General features: G+C 45.2%; 1 protein-coding gene and 1 long non-coding RNA gene across 8 annotated transcripts; one reads left to right on the top strand and one right to left on the bottom strand.

The window, feature by feature from the left end:
• Nucleotides 1-4,889: 4,889 nt before the first annotated feature.
• On the bottom strand, nucleotides 4,890-12,085 carry LOC119341810. 6 transcript variants are annotated; one of them, XR_005165291.1, is made up of 15 exons: nucleotides 11,544-12,085; nucleotides 11,248-11,434; nucleotides 10,982-11,024; nucleotides 10,693-10,740; nucleotides 10,490-10,606; nucleotides 9,487-9,651; nucleotides 8,945-9,063; nucleotides 8,810-8,857; nucleotides 8,012-8,091; nucleotides 7,169-7,510; nucleotides 6,907-6,952; nucleotides 6,219-6,352; nucleotides 6,063-6,130; nucleotides 5,276-5,373; nucleotides 4,890-5,187 (listed from the first exon to the last, which is right to left on the bottom strand). It is a non-coding gene; the product is annotated as an uncharacterized LOC119341810 (long non-coding RNA). The 6 variants fall into 6 exon arrangements; XR_005165286.1 differs by having other exon boundaries at nucleotides 5,526-6,130; nucleotides 6,219-6,312; nucleotides 11,544-12,083; XR_005165287.1 differs by having other exon boundaries at nucleotides 5,276-5,369; nucleotides 5,526-6,130; nucleotides 6,219-6,312; nucleotides 11,544-12,083.
• A 1,431-nt stretch (nucleotides 12,086-13,516) lies between these two features.
• LOC119341793 (probable membrane-associated kinase regulator 1) lies at nucleotides 13,517-16,268 on the top strand. 2 transcript variants are annotated; one of them, XM_037613657.1, is made up of 2 exons: nucleotides 13,517-14,906; nucleotides 15,857-16,268. In XM_037613657.1, the coding sequence occupies exon 1, from the start codon at nucleotides 13,710-13,712 to the stop codon at nucleotides 14,856-14,858; it is 1,149 nt and encodes a 382-aa protein (XP_037469554.1). In that variant the 5' UTR covers nucleotides 13,517-13,709; the 3' UTR covers nucleotides 14,859-14,906; nucleotides 15,857-16,268. The 2 variants fall into 2 exon arrangements, with proteins under 2 accessions (XP_037469554.1, XP_037469546.1); XM_037613649.1 differs by having other exon boundaries at nucleotides 13,518-14,906; nucleotides 15,847-16,268.
• Nucleotides 16,269-17,759: the final 1,491 nt, after the last annotated feature.

Genomic DNA, 17,759 nt, shown 5'->3' with positions numbered 1-17,759 from the left:
GCGGATCGAGACTGGGATTTGTCACTCCGTGTAAACGGAGAGGTATCTCTGGGCCCACTCGGTAGGACATCATCATATGCGCAATGTGACCAAGGAGTTGATCACGGGATGATGTGTTACGGAACGAGTAAAGTGACTTGCCGGTAACGAGATTGAACAAGGTATTGGATACCGACGATCGAATCTCGGGCAAGTAACATACCGATAGACAAAGGGAATTAAATACGGGATTGATTAAGTCCTTGACATCGTGGTTCATCCGATGAGATCATCGTGGAACATGTGGGAGCCATCATGGGTATCCAGACCCCGCTGTTGGTTATTGACCGGAGAACGTCTCGGTCATGTCTGCATGTCTCCCGAACCCGTAGGGTCTACACACTTAAGGTTCGATGACGCTAGGGTTATAAAGGAAGTTTGTATGTTGTTACCGAATGTTGTTCGGAGTCCCGGATGAGATCCCGGACGTCACGAGGAGTTCCGGAATGGTCCGGAGGTAAACATTTATATATGGGAAGTCCTATTTTGGCCACCGGAAAATGTTCGGGATTTTTCGGTATTGTACCGGGAAGGTTCTAGAAGGTTCCGGAGTGGGGCCCACCTGCATGGGGGGACCCACATGAACGTGGGTAGTGGGGGAAAGGCCCCACACCCCTGGTCAAGGCGCACCAAGATCCCCCCTTAGAAGGAATAAGATCATATCCCAAAGGGATAAGATCAAGATCCCTAAAAAGGGGGGATAGCAATCGGTGGGGAAGGAAATGATGGGATTTCTTTCCTCCCACCTTTGCCAACGCCCCAATGGACTTGGAGGGCAAGAAACCAGCCCCCTCCACCCCTATATATAGTGGGGAGGCGCATGGGAGCTTCACGCTTGCCCCTGGCGCAGCCCTCCCTCTCCCAAGTGCTCCTCCTCTCCCGTGGTGCTTGGCGAAGCCCTGCTGGATTGCCGCGCTCCTCCATCACCACCACGCCGTTGTGCTGCTGTTGGATGGAGTCTTCCTCAACCTCTCCCTCTCTCCTTGCTGGATCAAGGCGTGGGAGACGTCACCGGGCTGTACGTGTGTTGAACGCGGAGGTGCCGTGCGTTCGGCACTTGATCATCGATGATTTGAATCACGACGAGTACGACTCCTTCAACCCCGTTCTCTTGAACGCTTCCGCTTAGCGATCTACAAGGGTATGTAGATGCATTCTCTTTCTACTCGTTGCTGGTCTCTCCATAGATAGATCTTGGTGACACGTAGGAAAATTTTGAATTTCTGCTACGTTCCCCAACAACCCCATCCCCCTGAGAAGCCCCTCAGGAAGGCATGGCGATGCTGGCTCTGATACCAGATGTTAGCGTCCAACTCGGTCTAGCCCACACTCACACACGTTCTGGACATTTATGCGCACACAAGCCAACATTCAACGGAGAGCCCACTCCATTCCAAAAGTCCGGACTAAAGAGAGGAAGGAATCTCCCCCTTATAAGCTGGTTGTGGCCTCCTCTCGTAAGTGAGGTGAGACTAAATCGAGCAAGCCTCACTGGCCTACAGCAGCCCTAACATTGTGCCATATATGATGATCTCAAGCATCAGGCTAATGTGGCACTCTACCTTGCCCGTTGGGTCATGCATACTGTAATTATGTGGCCGACATGCCAGCGGTAACTGATGGTGCAGCTGAGTGTAAATTAGAGGTCCAATGGTGTAGCTAGGGTTAGTGGTTAGAGAAGAGCAGAAGCTAGTGGCCACCACGTCAATGCTAAAATATGGATCAAAGTGGAATAAAATGTGTGATTAAGAATATAAAAGCTAGTGTATGAAGACTTACTAACTGTTATCGACAATGTCAATGTCAAGCCATCCGACCCTGATAGGGGAGGTCGACAGCGGCGCGTGGCGGCTCATTCTGACAACAATAGTGGTCGTTTGGTGGTGCAGAGTCCTTGATGTGATTTTTATTATGTTTTGTGTGCTTTCACTTCTTCTAAACCTTTTATAGTAGATTTGAGCCCTTTTCACAAAAAAGAATGCACCAAAAAATAAATTTGATTGATATGGCATTATGTAAATAAAAACGTGGTTCAAAATGGAATTTCTTATCTTCTGGAAAATTTGGGTTGGTCTTTCGATGGACTCTTGGTTTCCAAGATTTCCAAAATAATAAAGGAGAAACTTAGAAAATCGTGAGAACAGTTGTATGACAAGGCATGCAATTATAATTTTAAGTTTGAAATTTTTAAGCTCTAATTTCTATTAATACAACACAAGGATCACTGCGTCATTTGTAACAACAAAAGCAACATAACAAAGCAAACAAACCTCCAGGAATAACCAAAGCATGCATAACCCTCACCATGGAAGAGTTACATGGCCATAGAGAAGGGCGAGCGACAAGGAATAAAAGACAGTTTCTCATAGCATCATCACCAAAAACAATGACAATCAATGGGCGAGTCTTTGGCGCGAGAGACACAATCAATGGATGGGAACTGTCAACGAGGATCTACCAGGAGTTGTGACTTTGGTTAGCGGCAGGAGCTCAGAGTGTAAAACAATTATGTGAGTAGTTGTGTAGCATTGGAGTGGGAGTGTTAATTGGTATCGCTGGCTTGTGGTGAGAGCCAGAAAACTTTTCTTGTAACTAATTCCTTCTTCTATAAAGCTTATATTAGGTACGCTCTTGGCGCACTCTTGAAAGAAAATAACAATGTAAAATCAGGCTCGTAACTGAAGCGACAAGACAAAGACTCCAACAATCCTCTGTTTTCTTCAGCTTTCACCCATCGGCAAGCTAAAGCACTCCGTGACACCACCCCGCTCAAAGAGCTTTCCGCCCAATTTAGCCCCTCTTGTTTTGTGTGCCCTGCATTCATAGTTGACCAGGAGTTCAACCAATAACCGACTATATGAATCAGGACAAAAAGGATCAGAGATCCTTTTCACTCAAAACAAGCATCATTGTCTAGAAAATCAATCTTTTATTTTGTTTTCCAAAACTAGGCAACCATGTGCTAAATAACTTATGTATATTGTTTGGCACACTGCTGAAATTGAAAGCATGTCTCAAAATTCCCCATATCAATATAGCCACTGAAAACAAGAGAGGTGATCTGTGGCACGCAAGTAGGGGGCGAGGATGAAACTATTAATCACTTGTTCTTAGATTGTTCCGTTGAGAAATTCGCGAGAGAAAAACATTATTCCTTGGTATTAGCCAAAGGAAAATATAATTCTTAAAGGAATCTTAATTAAGAGAAATCTATAGAATGAAGGATGACCTCCTTCTACAAAGATCTCACAATGTTTTTCCAGTTAGCATTTAGAGTTCATTTAATAGAATCCCACATCTCAGTAAGAACAGTATCATCACATATTGCTTTGACATTTTCTCGCAAAACAAAAGTATCTTCCCACATGGTTCTTGTACATAATCCCACTTATTTGTCAGAACATAGCCACAGAAATCCCTTTAGTGAAGCAAATACTATTTAATTTTGGACATGATTGGTTTACAGGTTTATTGTCAATCCCACAGTCTCCTCGAAATCTGGCATTCTTTCCACTTCTTTTTGCTTCTTATGGTATGTGTACAAGATATTCAGTATAACTTTAGCTTACCACACCAAAACTGTGAGTCCCCAAGTTTGTGTCTAACACCAGAATAGCATTGCTTTTTAACACATTTCTTCAACAGAACAGTTTGTTATAGCCTCTATTGAACACCAAGCCTCCAATATCATTTGGCTAACAATGGTTTACTCATAAATCACAATGTCAACTAGCGTTGATCTTCTTGCCACATAGTTTTTGCTCTAAAGAAATCAAGTCTTTTCCTCCCTGTTGCTCTAAAGAAATAAAGTATTCTCCTCCCTCCTACAAGAGCGAGACAAAAAGACATCATGTATGATGTAATATTTGCTTAAGCACGATTGTGCCTGGACCAATCTTCACTATTTAAGCTTAAAGTTTAGTTGAGAAATTTGCCTTTTTTTCTTTTCAAGAACATGCAAGAGCGTTGCATGTCTTTTCTACTCCCTCCGTTCCTAAATATAAGTCTTTGTAGCGATTTAACTATGGACCACATACGGATGTATGTAGATGCATTTTAGAGTGTAGATTCACTCATTTTGCTTCATATGTACTCCCTCTGTCCTAGAATATAAGAACATTTTTAACACTAGTATAGTATTAAAAACATTCTTATATTTTGAAACGGAGGGAGTAGTTCATAGTGAAATCTTCACAAAGACTATATTTAGGACGGAGGGAGTATTAAGGAAAAGCACGGTTACAACCAAGTTCGCTCCCAAGAGCAAGATCCACCTCATACACATTACAAAACTTTGGACCAAACATCTTTTTTTGTTTTCTCCCTAGCGATGAATGCATCGAACATAGTTCAATGTCAGAGCCACACAGAAGCGATAACATACACACACGCACGTACGTCGGGTTTCAGAAGGACCATATGCCCCCCAAAGCCACAGAAACTAGATCGGAAGTGCGCCCTGGCGCACGGTGCCTGGTCCAGCGTATTGTTCCAGCGGCCAAGCAGACCTATCAGTGCTCCCAGAGAGAACTAATCATACATTGAGGATACACTAAATGTAGAGCATTGCCGCTGTCTGGGATAAGATAATATTTGCCAGTGTCATTGCAATTGCCAAGGCAATTATATACCAAATGCAAGGCAAGCATGACATTTTGTGAACGGAACTACTGACATGAGAGTTAATGGCATGTATTTCCTGCTTGATACTCTTATAAGATGCCAGTGAAACTTACCTTAGTCATTCCCAAAAGGGCATTTTATATGATCCAAATCTGAAGCATGTATAAAACACATAAAAGAACAGAGGAAATGGCATCCACAGGCAGAATGCATAGGTAAATTTTAGCTAATGAAACATGTAGCAACATCCATAATCATAATAAGTATGGTAATCACACATACTTTCACATCAGCTAGCAACACACGGCTAAACTGATGGGATACATTAGTCAAGATCCATGTCACACTAACTACTGACTGCAGCATTTGGACATTGACAGACAGTAGATTCCACTTGGCCAGGATCAGTAAAACAGATCACTCTATTATAAGCGACAGGTCGCAACAAAAGCGATCCCAGATGGAAAAGGCAACCATCCGCTAAATCAGCATTTTCTGCACATCCGCAACTAATACGCTACAATCCTGCAGAAATAGAATTCCAAACAAAAATCAAAACATATATACCACAGGGAGCAGTAAATTAGCAAAAAAAAGTACCGAACAAACGAACCAAAAGGGCGCGTTGCCTAAAGGCACTTGGTCTCCAACTTAGTCTTTTTAGTTGCAAAGGGCACCTCCTCATTTCCCATCAGGTCTTCAGATACCTTGCTTCAAGTATAAATAACAATGTCATAAAAAGAAAATCATGATGTATATACTGGTCCTAGAAAGAATGGGCAACAGTGGCAAATGAGAAAAACAATAAAAATAAAATAATGGCAAAGCACTATGGATGAAAACCATTAAGTTGACAGGCGCACCTTTGACTGTGTCCCTGTGGGCACATGTTCATTGATTTGCTGGGAAGATCAATTGAGCAGAGCAAGGATTGTGGTTCACATCAATTTAGCAGAGCAAGGTTTGTGCTTCACATCAATTGAGCAGAGGAAGGATTAAACAAATCACCGAAAAAGATAGGTCGCCTAAAAATACTCGCTTAGAGCTTAGCTTTTTTGTTTGCAGAAGGCACCTCATCATCTACTGGCAGTTGTTTAGTTGATTTGCTTCAAGGATAAACAATTATTTCAATCTACCTAGACTACCGAGATAACTACATTATTTTAGCCGCAAACATGAAGGTTATTGAAACCTGCATCTTAATAACACAACATTGGCGGTCTACTAAGACTGCTTAGCCAGATGAATCATGAGCTTACCAAGGAATCCACATAGTTGTACCAATTTATTTTATTGTGTCCCAGTTACAGAATTTCTTTTGACACCATCCCAGTTAAAGAGTTGGAAGTCGTAGTCACAGGAAACAGGAAAGGCCACAAGGTGGTATCTTTTTTGAATACCATTGTAATGGAAGCGGTAGAGTCTGCTGCCATTCATGGTGTCTTCTTCGAATACCCTCGTCTGATACCTGATATAAGAAAAGGCGAACATCAGATGTCTATGTAAACCGTAAAAGAAGGATGCGATTATGATAGACATGAACCATAGAAAAAGACCTCCAGAATTTGCAGCTTCTACCCATAGAGCACGAGCATGGGAACAATGTGCCTCCTTTCCAGCAGCACAAAAGGAATCCGGTAGCTGCCGGTTCTGTAATTGTAGAGAAGAACTTGTCTAAAACTTCCATGGGCTGGAAAAAAATGTTGGAGCTATAAGAGACGCGATGAAATCCAAGGAAATTCTAACTAATTAGAATGTTGTACACAAACTTGTAGACGCAACCTTATTAGTAGAGAAAATACAAAACATAATTTATGGCACATAAGATTATACTGATGGTTTATCCAAGATATGATAAAATTAAATATCAGGCCATCATACATTTCACTGCGAACCCTCCTTAACATAACCTGAAATGGCCTTAAGGTTGTCGATCGCCTTGTAGTAGGCAGCAAATCAGCAGCAAACCAAGCAACTGCACTACAACTTACTGAAATTGGGTCGGTGTTATCTGCTATTACACCGTGGCAAGCCAATAAGATCATCTACAAACACATTAACTAAATTTACAGTGTTCATTTGTTTACGGAAAAGCCTTCATACGAAATCCATATGTCAGAATCATCATTGCATTGCATCATTCTAACAACAAAAGTGGTGTCTCATGGCTCGAATACAGTTAATATGAAGAAGTGTAATCCCTAGCTTATAAGGACCATGCATGATCTTAGTGAAGTTACATACCTCGTGATGGACTGACCAAGGAGCTCTCCAGAATGTGAGTCCTGGCCTGCAAAGCCAACCAACAAAACAAAAAAGACGGAAGATTAGGTATGCACGCAGCAAGAAGAACATACACATACACCATGGGGAACAACCTAGCTATCATGGTCATGTTGGGCACCCAACCTGAAGATACCAAAAAATGCCACATGCAAGTACACATGGAAGAGCAGACCAGATGTGAGCACTGGGGATTAGAGAGAGAAACTGGGAGAAGACGCACCTTGTCGAGCACACCAAAGAGTTGCGACCCGGGAAAGCAGAAGCACCGGGATGACACGATGTACATGGCGTCGGCACAAAGCAGGTAGAAGCCGACGAGGAAGAGGAGGGAGCCGCAGCAGCATCCGCAGCAGGCCGCCGCCGCCGCTCCTGATGGCTCAGCCACCCTTCATGGCCACGAGGTGCTGGCACAAGGAAGGTTCAGTCGCGATCCGTTGGGGAGGAGGAGGAGCCGCGAATGAGCAGCGGCGACGCGGGGAGCGCCGCATCAAGCGCCTGCTGCCAGTGCTCCTCAGCTGCGCGCACCGCCTGGCATCCGACTTGGCCGAACCCCTTGAGCACCCTGCACAAGAAACATATAGGATTAATCAACACATAGCATGTGGTAAGAAATAGGATGGAGCTAAACAAAAAAGCACTGAAAAATGTGCTTCCATGCCTGGAAACGCAGAAAAGAAATGAACACGTTGACAAAAACTCATGGGATTACTAAAATTATATTTGCATCCGAAAACCCAACTATTTATAGAAAATCAGAAAGAATAAAAAAGGACCATCTGATCAAATCTTCTCATACGACATAGTCGACTATGCCACAACGATGTGCATTCTACTTTGACACTATTTTTTTTCTTCCACTGAAACATGCGACTAAAAATACCAAACCAGAGTTTACAATCAAATACCAAACCAAACAACTACACAGGAGCCATCATGGCTATATCAAAATCATATTAATATCAAATTTCTGGAGCAACCAGTAACCACTTAAATAAATGTTTCTAAAGCTCAAGTGAAGAAAATATCTCATAGGAGGAAACCAGATGGGAAGGAGTTGCAATACCCGTGGGCGGGTTGGAGATGACAAGGACGCCAGCAAGGAAGGCAAACCAGGTCTCTTTCTTCTTTTTGTAAGCGCTTCTTCTACACGATTTTGAAGGTGTGACAAAAAAACATCCAGGTGTGAGCTTTTGAGCTTTAGCCCATCAGTTTCCCACATAAATCAGTCGTCCCAATTTCCTTAGGTTGTATCATGTAATAAAAAGACAGAAGAATTTATATGTTTCTCTAACAGAGGAGGAATTTCTAGAAAATATAATGTATGTTCAGAAAAAAAAATACATGACTCGGTGTAATGAACGTTGGGCAGAACATATCAATACTTCAATTGTGACCTAGAACAAATAGTTTAATCGGAATGGTCCATGTGCTTGCTAATCCTTTGAGAGCTTATTTGGTTGAAACACAAGAAAAATTTCCTAAAGTATGTGGTCTCGGAACGGAGTTCAAACAAACATTCGCGAAAGGTATTTAAAAAACATCATATCCTAAATCACTGTTCTACACTTATATAACCTCTACATGAGTTGTGTAGGCCACAAAATTAAGTCACGAACATATCACCTGAAACGAAATGCCTTCAGATACATCATCTGCTGGTTGTTTTTAGTAGATTGCTTTTTTTTTTGAAAGAATGTTGTGATCAAACTATTTATGATTATCAAGTAGAGGTGCATACATGAACTGTATAGTGAAAAGAGTCTTCCAAGCATCTAGTTTATTAGTTGGTTTGAAACAAGGATGAAGAAAACAATTTCATTTCTTTTAGTAGCAATAATTTTCTACACAAATGCAAACTCACTGGCCACATAAGCATGGTGCTTGGATGGACAGAACTCTCCAAACAAATCTACAAAATAAAACACACGAATCAAACTCAAAGATCATCACATAAATGTAATTCGCTTGTATGGTGACACTTTTTATATATGAATACCTAAAGGTTACCGATTAGCATATCAGGAACTTGAACAAATGGAAAGTCTTCAATGATATATAATGCTTGCCACCATAAAGCATGCATGCCTGTAACCGCTGATAAATCAACCTCCATCCCTAAAATCAAGACGCGAAAACCAGGATCCCAAAGTAAATTAGAGTCAGTAATGTCTACAAAGCAACACTCTGCTTGAAAACAAAGACCACCACCAATTGGCAATGCGCACAATAATCCCAGGGGGACTACCACCAATCTAAAAATGATAATTTTATCTGGTCTCAGGCATCTAGTGTGCTTGCGGAAGTCGTCCATGAATCGCTAAGCTGTTTATGGTGGATTTGTAACAACCTATACAATGTTCCTTTAGATCACAGTGCACCAAATGTTTGCCAACACACTTTCTAGCACACTTATTCAAATTGAAATCTGCTTCTGCTTGCACTTCTCCCCTAAGTGGATACTAACAGTTCTAAGAGGATAAAACACACATATAGTTGGCTCTAATTACATCCTCTGAAAGATGCAAGCAGCTAGCGTACCTTAGTCCACAGTTGTCCTAGAACTGGGTCACAAGTTCTTGAGTTAACTGGATCAGTGAGAAAATTAATTTGAGTCATTGGTCAACATGTGATCCTGCTAAATACGAACTGGAACAGTTGAGGATCCCAGTGAAACACGACCATATATATACATCCCTGCAAAATCTGTACAAATTGTAGTTAGCGGCGGGTGGCACTATGTACTGTGTGAACAAATAAAGAATCAACCTGTTCCAATGTTGCATGAAACGTGTTTCGATTTGTAGTTTAAGAAAAAGGGTAAGCAAACATAGTTGCATCACGTCAAAGAAAATCTGTGTAGCCCACACCATGTACATTAAAACACACGCTTGTAAGTTGTAACCTAAAACTGCCGAGAGAGACGATCATACAAGAAGACGAACTGATCTTTCTCTCCTCTTATAGAATCTGTATAAACTCAGTGGAGAGCAAAACGTTTATAAATAGCATCATCTAGCTTCTCACCCTCTTGGAGGCATGCCTTTGATATAATTAGCATTCAAAAATAAATGAAATTATAAAAAGCGAGGCCTTATTCTATTTTTGTATTTTTGGTTTCTGAAGCTAACTACAAAAGATGCAAATGGTGGAAGAAGCAAATGGAAAGAATACTTAGCTTTTCTTCTTATACTTGTTCCTTGTTGGTTAGTCATTTCATTGGTAAATGTTGTGATTCTCAATGTTTAATACCTCTATATGGAGTTGTCAAGTTGTACCAACAGCAGCCACGCATATAAGCATATACATACTTTAAACGCACTGGACCCGTGGTAATCCATATATGAGTTATCTTGCACCCATGGACCATGGTATCCCGCCTAGTTCAGAAACTCACTACAGAGAAAGATGTTTAGCTTCTTAAGACTGCACATGGCATTATTCTAAGTAATGTATATGTATTTCTCCATGAGAAGAAAAAAGAGAGAGAGATCAATTAGCATTAATCATGGAGCAACCAAACTGAAAAGTATCGGCAGAACACCTTCATATAAATGATTCGTTCTTCAAGAGACTGGAAATACACATCTCCAGCTCCATCACCTTGTAGAGCTTTGTATTCCTCCTCCGAGGACTTCGTATCCATCTCCTGTAATGCAGCCTACAGGCACCAGAATGAAACATCACACATTGAGAATGACTTGATAACAGAATGATATTTTCAGTTAAGAAACATACTGAACTTACAGGGAAGCTAGCAGTCATGTTGCTCTCTTGCTCAAGGGTCTGCTTACACTGCAAAGTTAATATTTTTTTAGTTTGACTAAAACAGCAATTGCGACTGCTTGGCATATCTAGGCCATAAGAGTCCAGAATTAGAATAGTTCACTGATTTGTAAGAGGAGCCGTGATCCTTTTGCTTTGATATCTAGTTGCTTATTTCCAACATCAGATTCCTGTTTATTACTTAGTGATCTGACACATGACAGGTTGGATGTTCCTTTGCTACATGAGGAGAATGGGAAGCATGGAATACCTTGTGTATGCTCCCTCTAAGTTGAGAATTTCATACCCCTTCCCTAAAATAACAAAACAGATCAATATTCAGGTGAACCTATTAATTACAGTTTCATAATTTGACAAAAAAAATCATATTTATGTTATCCAATGTTGCATTTGGAGAAGTTAAAAGTTAAGATGATATCTAGAATGGTGCAGACCTGATAGTAAGCTAATAGTTATCAACGACAGGCCATAATACAGGATAAACCAGACCATTTTATTTTCCAGGTAAGTGCCCACCTTCCCAATAAAATCAGCTAAATATAGCGCACCGCAGCTCAACCGAGTTACGTCAACTGCTGAGTCCAGGGCATTCTCCACAGGCAGCTTCTGCCCGTACTTGCGCCACGAGAAGTCGCCTGCGGGGATCTCCGCCGCCTTCGAGCTGATTGCCGGCATGCGAGTCATCCGCCGAACCTGGGACTTCCTGCCGGTTCCATTCATTCAATCTTTAGCAACATGGATAACACCGGCAGACGAAGAACGGAACAACGAAATCCCATCCCTGGGTGAACCGAATCTGCTAGACTACTAACCGCGCTTGGAGCAGTGGCGGCGGCCACCGGAGGCGCCGTACTTTCCGCCGGCGACGTTCTCGGAGTGCGCGTGGTCGTGGCACTTGCGCTTCTGCCCGCCACCGGCGCCGGTGGATGCCGCGGAGGACACCAGCGGCGGCTTCCCGCAGCTGGCCGAAGGTCTTCTTCTCCCCTCCTCCTTGCCCTTGCCCTTGCCCTCCACCGATCTGGAGAGGTGACCCGCGGCGCCCACGCCTCCGGCAACCGTGGCACGAATCCGCGGAGGCACATGCACACCCGGCGACGCCCTTCCTCTTTGGCCGCTTCCTTCACAGCGGGAGGATGGCCTGGGCGAGCGGCGGCGGCGGCGGCCGGCGGGCGCGGGCCTAGGGTTTGGACGGGGGAAGGGAGAGAGGTGAGGCGGGGGAAGAGGAGAGGGGTTCGCCCGAGTGGGGAGGCGGGTGGCGGCGGCGGCGATGTGGCTGCGGGAGGCGGGGGGAGGAGAGGAGGCGCGCGGGAGGGAGGGAGGCGGCTGCGGGAGGGAGGGAGAGAGGAGGAGGCGTGCGGGAGAAAGCGGCGGCATCTAGGTCTCCGCCACAGGAGCGCGACCCCATTTTATACCCCCTAGGCGAAATGACCAAAATGCCCTGGTGGGGGCATGGTATTTACAATGTGTTGCCATTACTATTCATTCCAGCAGTGTTTCTTCCGGATCCGACGGCCCAGATCCTCCCACCTCTTGATCGAACGGACGAAAGCATCAAGAGATCGCATCCAACGGCTGAGAGTCACTGAGCTCTGAGGAGGCTTGTCCATCCCTCCTTCTCTTATTTCTAGATATCAAACCATGCATGCATGCATGCTCCTGCTGCTTGCGTGTCACCGGTGGATGGCACGGTACGGCGTACCCATCCAGCCCCTGGGCAGGCAGACGACACCCGTCCAAACTCCAAAGCGTACGACCCGTCGACAGCGTCTTGTCACTTGCACAGTGCGCCGATGATCGATGGAGTCAGAGCTGGCGCTCTCGCGAGGGGAGCCCAGCCACATCATCGATCCATGCACGCTACGTTTTCCTCCTCTAGATTTTGGTTTTGTACGCATTGGCATTGGCATTACACCCAATCATTCAATAAGCGAGCCATCAAGCGGATCATGATTCTTGGCAATGATGATGTGCGTAGAAGCACACCACGGCACACGAGACGAGAGACAAGAACGGCGGCAACGGCGAGCCAATCTGATACTCATCTGCATGGATATCATCATACGGGCCGGGAGGGAGGTGAGACGTGGCTACAGCGGCGAGTCAAGGGGACATGCAACATGCACGGCGGCCCCTCTCTCCCACGTGTTGCTCTGCACCACCGGAGGTGGAAATGAGGGTAAAACGAGAAAGTAAACATATTGTTGCTGGTAAAAAAAAAAGAACAAGCTTGGGTTTCTATGGACTGTTGAACTGAAATTCACCTGTTTTAAGACTATATAAGCCACTGCCTAACCGTTTAGCCGGTACAGCGTAAACATATGAAATGAGCAATATACTATGCTGGTACAGCGTGAACATGCAACTTTAAATTCCGGTAGGACAGGACATAGTAGGAGTGTACAAATCTGTCCAAGCAGGGAAAAGATACACTGCATGATACACCATTTAAATCACGAGTTACAAAAAAAAAAAGCAGACCAAACTAATTATGCATGGTCTACACAGAAGCTTTACCAGAAGAAACGGCCCAGTTACAGGGAGGATTTGAGAAAACAGTCCCGTGTTCCAAACACTGGTCGAAACGTATAAACTTTACTGCAAGAGTTTCAGCAGAAACAGCTCAGTTTCAGTTCAGCTGAGCAATCAATCCAGCGTTGCAAACAGTGCTCCAGAAGCCCATTTTTTATGGCGGTCGATCGAACGGCTGGCGAGGGCATGCTGCCATGTGACTGACGGAGCATGGGCATCTTTCTCGTCTCAGACACGAGGGCGCGCGCGGCTCCCAACCCAATCATAAAGTCGTCAGCCTCGTAAAAGTTTTCACCTTTCTTCCTTCGATCTTCCCATCCCACCTCGCGCTGCTCTGCCGACCGCCCCCACCTCTCCACTCCTCTCCTCCTCCCGCGACCGCGAGGCCACGCCATGAACGAACCCGCAGCGTAGGCATAGCCCAGCGCAGCGGAGGCCGTGAACCAACCATGGGCCGTGCGAGGGCCAAGGACGCCGGCTACGGCGGCGTCAAGTCGTTCCCGTCGCCGGCCTCGTCCTCGGCGTCGTCGTCAGAGTTCGAGTTCACGGTGACGCAGTCGCCGGGGTCCAAGCAGCGGTCGGCGGCGCAGCTGTGCCCCGCCGACGACCTGTTCTACAAGGGCCAGCTCCTGCCGCTGCACCTGTCGCCGCGCATCTCCATGGTGCGCACGCTGCTGCTCGCGTCGGCGTCCGCCTCCGCCTCCGACTCCACCTCCACCTCCAACTCCTCCCGCGACTCCAACGGCAGCACCTCCTCCTCCTTCTCCACCGACTGCGCCGCGCTCCTGCTGCCGGACTCCGCCCCCTCGTCCTCCCGCCCCAGCTCCGCCACCGACGACGACCGCCACCTCAACCTGCTCCGGGGAACCGCCTCCTACGCCGGGCTCCCGCCAGCCAAGCGCACCGGCAAGCAGTACCTCTCGTCCTTCGCCACCCGCTTCTCCTCGGTCTTCCTCCACCGCGGCGGTGCGCCGGCCGCCAAGAAGCCGTCCAACAAGTCGCTCGCCAAGGAGGTGATCAAGAAGTACGCCAAGAAGGTGAAGCCTCTGTACGAGAAGCTGTCCCAGATCCCCAAGAACCAGAACAACGGCGGCAGCAACCAGCCTCAGCCGCAGCCCCCGGCGCAGCAGCAGCAGTGTTTTAAGAAGCCGTTCAGTTTCTCGATCCGGAAGAAGCGGGGCGACGAAGACAACGCTGCCGCATCCGCAGCGGCGGCAGCGGCGGAGGTGAGCACCTGCAAGTACGCGCACTCAAACTCGTTCTCCGGTAACCTCCGGTTCCCGCGTCAGAAGCGGTGCGCGGCGAGCTGCCCGTCGTCGATGCGGTCGTCGCCGAACCACTCCGGGATGCTCTCCTTCGGCGGAGCGGGCGGCGTGGGCTTCCCCGACGTGCCGGCCGCAGCAGCGGCGGCCATGACAAGCAGCATTGGCATGCGGCCCGTGTCGCTGTCGGCGGCGTCGTCGTCTTCGATGGAGGAGCTCCAGAGCGCCATCGAGGGCGCTATCGCGCACTGCAAGAACACAATGGGCGGCGTCGTGTCCCTGTGCCCGCGCAAGGTGCCGGCGGCGACGGCGGCCGGCGAGATCAGCGCGTTCTGAGCGCGCCGGTGCATGCATGCATGCACTAGGATTCGTGCGGGGAGCTAAGTAAGGCTGATTAATCAGTGGTATCCATCCATGTGTTAATTTTTGTTCGTTTGATTAGCTTTGTGTCCTTTGGGCAAGACTTTAAGATGATGTTGGTAAATAAGGGTAGTTCGAAGGGGTGAAATGAGACTCTAATCCTTCCTTTGGACGTCTCTTCTCCCGTAGTGTGAAATTTGCATCGGCGGCCTGCAAATATTGCGTCTAAAATCCGAATACGTCAAACCCATCTAAGAAGCGTAAAAGTTGCAGGAAATGTTATAAGATAGGTTGGGTGTATTTCAGTGAAAATGTCATAGAGAGTCTTAAGTTGGGTATTTCAGTGAAAACATCCTAGAGTCTTAAGTTGGATATTTGGGTGAAAATGTCATCTGCTGGATGGGCTCTGCATTGTAGAATTTGCCAAATGAAATCCATAGATTTGAGAAGTGGGGGGTTTGCTACCATTCTAATGCCATCAAGTTTAGAATATAAAATCTGCCAACTTAAATTTGTGATGGAGGTGCCGATGCAAATACTTGATGCTCCGGAGAAGAGGTGTGCAGAATCCTTTGTTAACTAGACCGGGATATACCCTTCCAAAAAAAGGTTAGGAGTGGGATTTTGGTCTAATGCTGTGGCCGTCTCAGCTAGTGGTGTCAAATTTTGTTTTGTAATGCTGTCTCAAGACAAGTGTTTATTCAGCTAATCCTAATATAGTTTGGCTCCTGTACTACAGATTTGGTGTATGATTAGTATTGCTTCCCAAAAATATTGCTATGATTTTGTTCCCCCTCTTTCCATGTGCTCATACTTTTTGTAAGTATTTGCATCATTGCTTGAAAAGTTATACTAGTAGAAGCTGACAATGAGCCATTAGTAATCAATCATAAGCACTTCTCATCAGCTCTAACGTACACCTAATGAAGCAACTAGTATTAAATCCTCGCTGATCCTACATTAGGCCGTTGTAGCTTCTCGTGGGAGGAGATGAGCTTGAGCAGCAGTGGATCTCTCGGAGCAGGCGGCATAAGAAGTTAAAAGTGGTTGCAACGACGATTGCCTCGCTAGATCTGGGTCTCCACGTAGTAGGACATGTCCTTCCACATGTGCGTGGTGGCAATTATACCGTGGTCGAAGATGATGACCTGTTTGCGACTGGTTGCAGATCCTTCTGCTACAGGGGTCTTCTCTCAAGATTCAAGGATGATGACACAGAGTTTCGGAGATCTTCTTGTGTTATGGTTGTCTTAGGGTACTATAGGTGTTCATGGTCCTTTGTTTTTGCGTTTCAGTGTGCTTGTAAGGGTCGTCTACTCTGTACTGATTCGTGATTTGAATGAACAATTTCTAAAAAAAAAAGTCAGATCTTAGCTTGAGATTAGACAAGGCATGTTTGACTGTCTCTGTTGAAGCTAAGATAGATAGTAGATAGATAGATAGATAGATAGATAGGTGAGGAATCTTTGGAGGGGTCATTCAACAACCGGGACGACGACACATGATTAACTTTCCTGCCTACGCTTGCCGTCCTCTCATCATACTGCTTAATAAACTAGTAGCACAAATTGGTTAGGGTGTGACATTGACAGGTTAAGCCACAGTAGACAAAGCTACTCTACTGTAGTGGTGGTACATGAAAGATCACGTTCAAGGCAGTGTGCAATTTAATCATCTGCCATTAGATGCTATACAACTGATGCGGTTAGCTGGACTGGCCAGGATTGGTTAGTAGTAGGAAGAAATATACAAGTCCTTGTGGTCATGGTTATTGTTAGGTGTCATGTTAGTGTGAAGAAATTACAGAGCCTGGCTTTGGTTAACGCTAACCCCATGTTGCTGTGAGCGGTGAGGCAGAGAGATTCCTCCTGTTGCGCGTGGAGACGCCGTTGCCGAGGCGAGGTGCCACATGCGAGCAGCTGGCCGGCCGTCGTGCCCGAGGAGTCGAGGACGTAGAGTGAATAGGATTTATTGGATTGGAGTACCTCAGTAGATGCACGTTGACGTTTGAACAGTATAAGGTTGAGAACGACGCGTCAACATTCATTTCAGCGAAAGGAACCACTGAAATTTGCCGTGCAAGGAAACTCGACTCGGACAGATTTCGTCCCAACTTAACCCCAGTACTCCTACTTACACTACAGCTTGTGCAAGAAGTCGTGACTGATCGCCAAGAACGGATGGACTACTTAGCATTGATACAAGATCGTCCTTCATGTGTGTTATATGTGTAGGGTTTTCTTTGAACATAGTTATACTAAAAGGGTACGTGCGCCGTTCTATTTTTCTACCGTTTATTTGTTTGATTGTTAATTCACAAATAAATTTCTTGCCGCTCAATTTGCGGGTTGGGGTCGTTGTTTATTTCATGGGCCTTTCGTGTTTTGGCTTCCATAATTTTGGTGTCAGAACATGTCTAGTTGCTAGGACCCGTCATCATTTACTTGGTAGGATATTACTCAGTTTTTTTACAACTATTGTTCTTCGCAAAAATGATATGTTAGCAACACTACCAAAAACGTATCCAAAGTAGTGGTTGGCGTCAAACATGTCATGGACCTGCAGGGTTAAACCATAATACTGAATGAACATGATAATGTAAATCTGCAAAACTAATTCAAAACTTTGATATGCATAACTGAGACTTGTGATTGTAGTATCATCTACAACAATCATACAACTTTATAATTTGACCAACCAATATTTCATAACTTACCTTGATCACAGACAAATAATACAAAACACCAACAACAATGGTCTGCAATAATGGTAAAAGGAAAGTGAAAGTAAGAAATACTTGGAAGTTGCAACAAATCACCAAAGTATATGGCTTTTGGTTTTCAATATTGATCATTCATATGCGTAGTTAGAATCAAA

This window comes from Triticum dicoccoides, chromosome 1B, assembly GCF_002162155.2.
Source record: "Triticum dicoccoides isolate Atlit2015 ecotype Zavitan chromosome 1B, WEW_v2.0, whole genome shotgun sequence".
NCBI lineage: Eukaryota > Viridiplantae > Streptophyta > Magnoliopsida > Poales > Poaceae > Triticum > Triticum dicoccoides.
The sequence above is the reverse complement of the archived record's forward strand: the minus strand, read 5'-3'. Positions and strand labels throughout refer to the sequence as shown.

Excerpts from the sequence above, each read along its gene's own strand:
- LOC119341793 (XM_037613657.1), top strand. The coding sequence starts at position 13,710 with ATGGGCCGTGCGAGGGCCAAGGACGCCGGCTACGGCGGCGTCAAGTCG.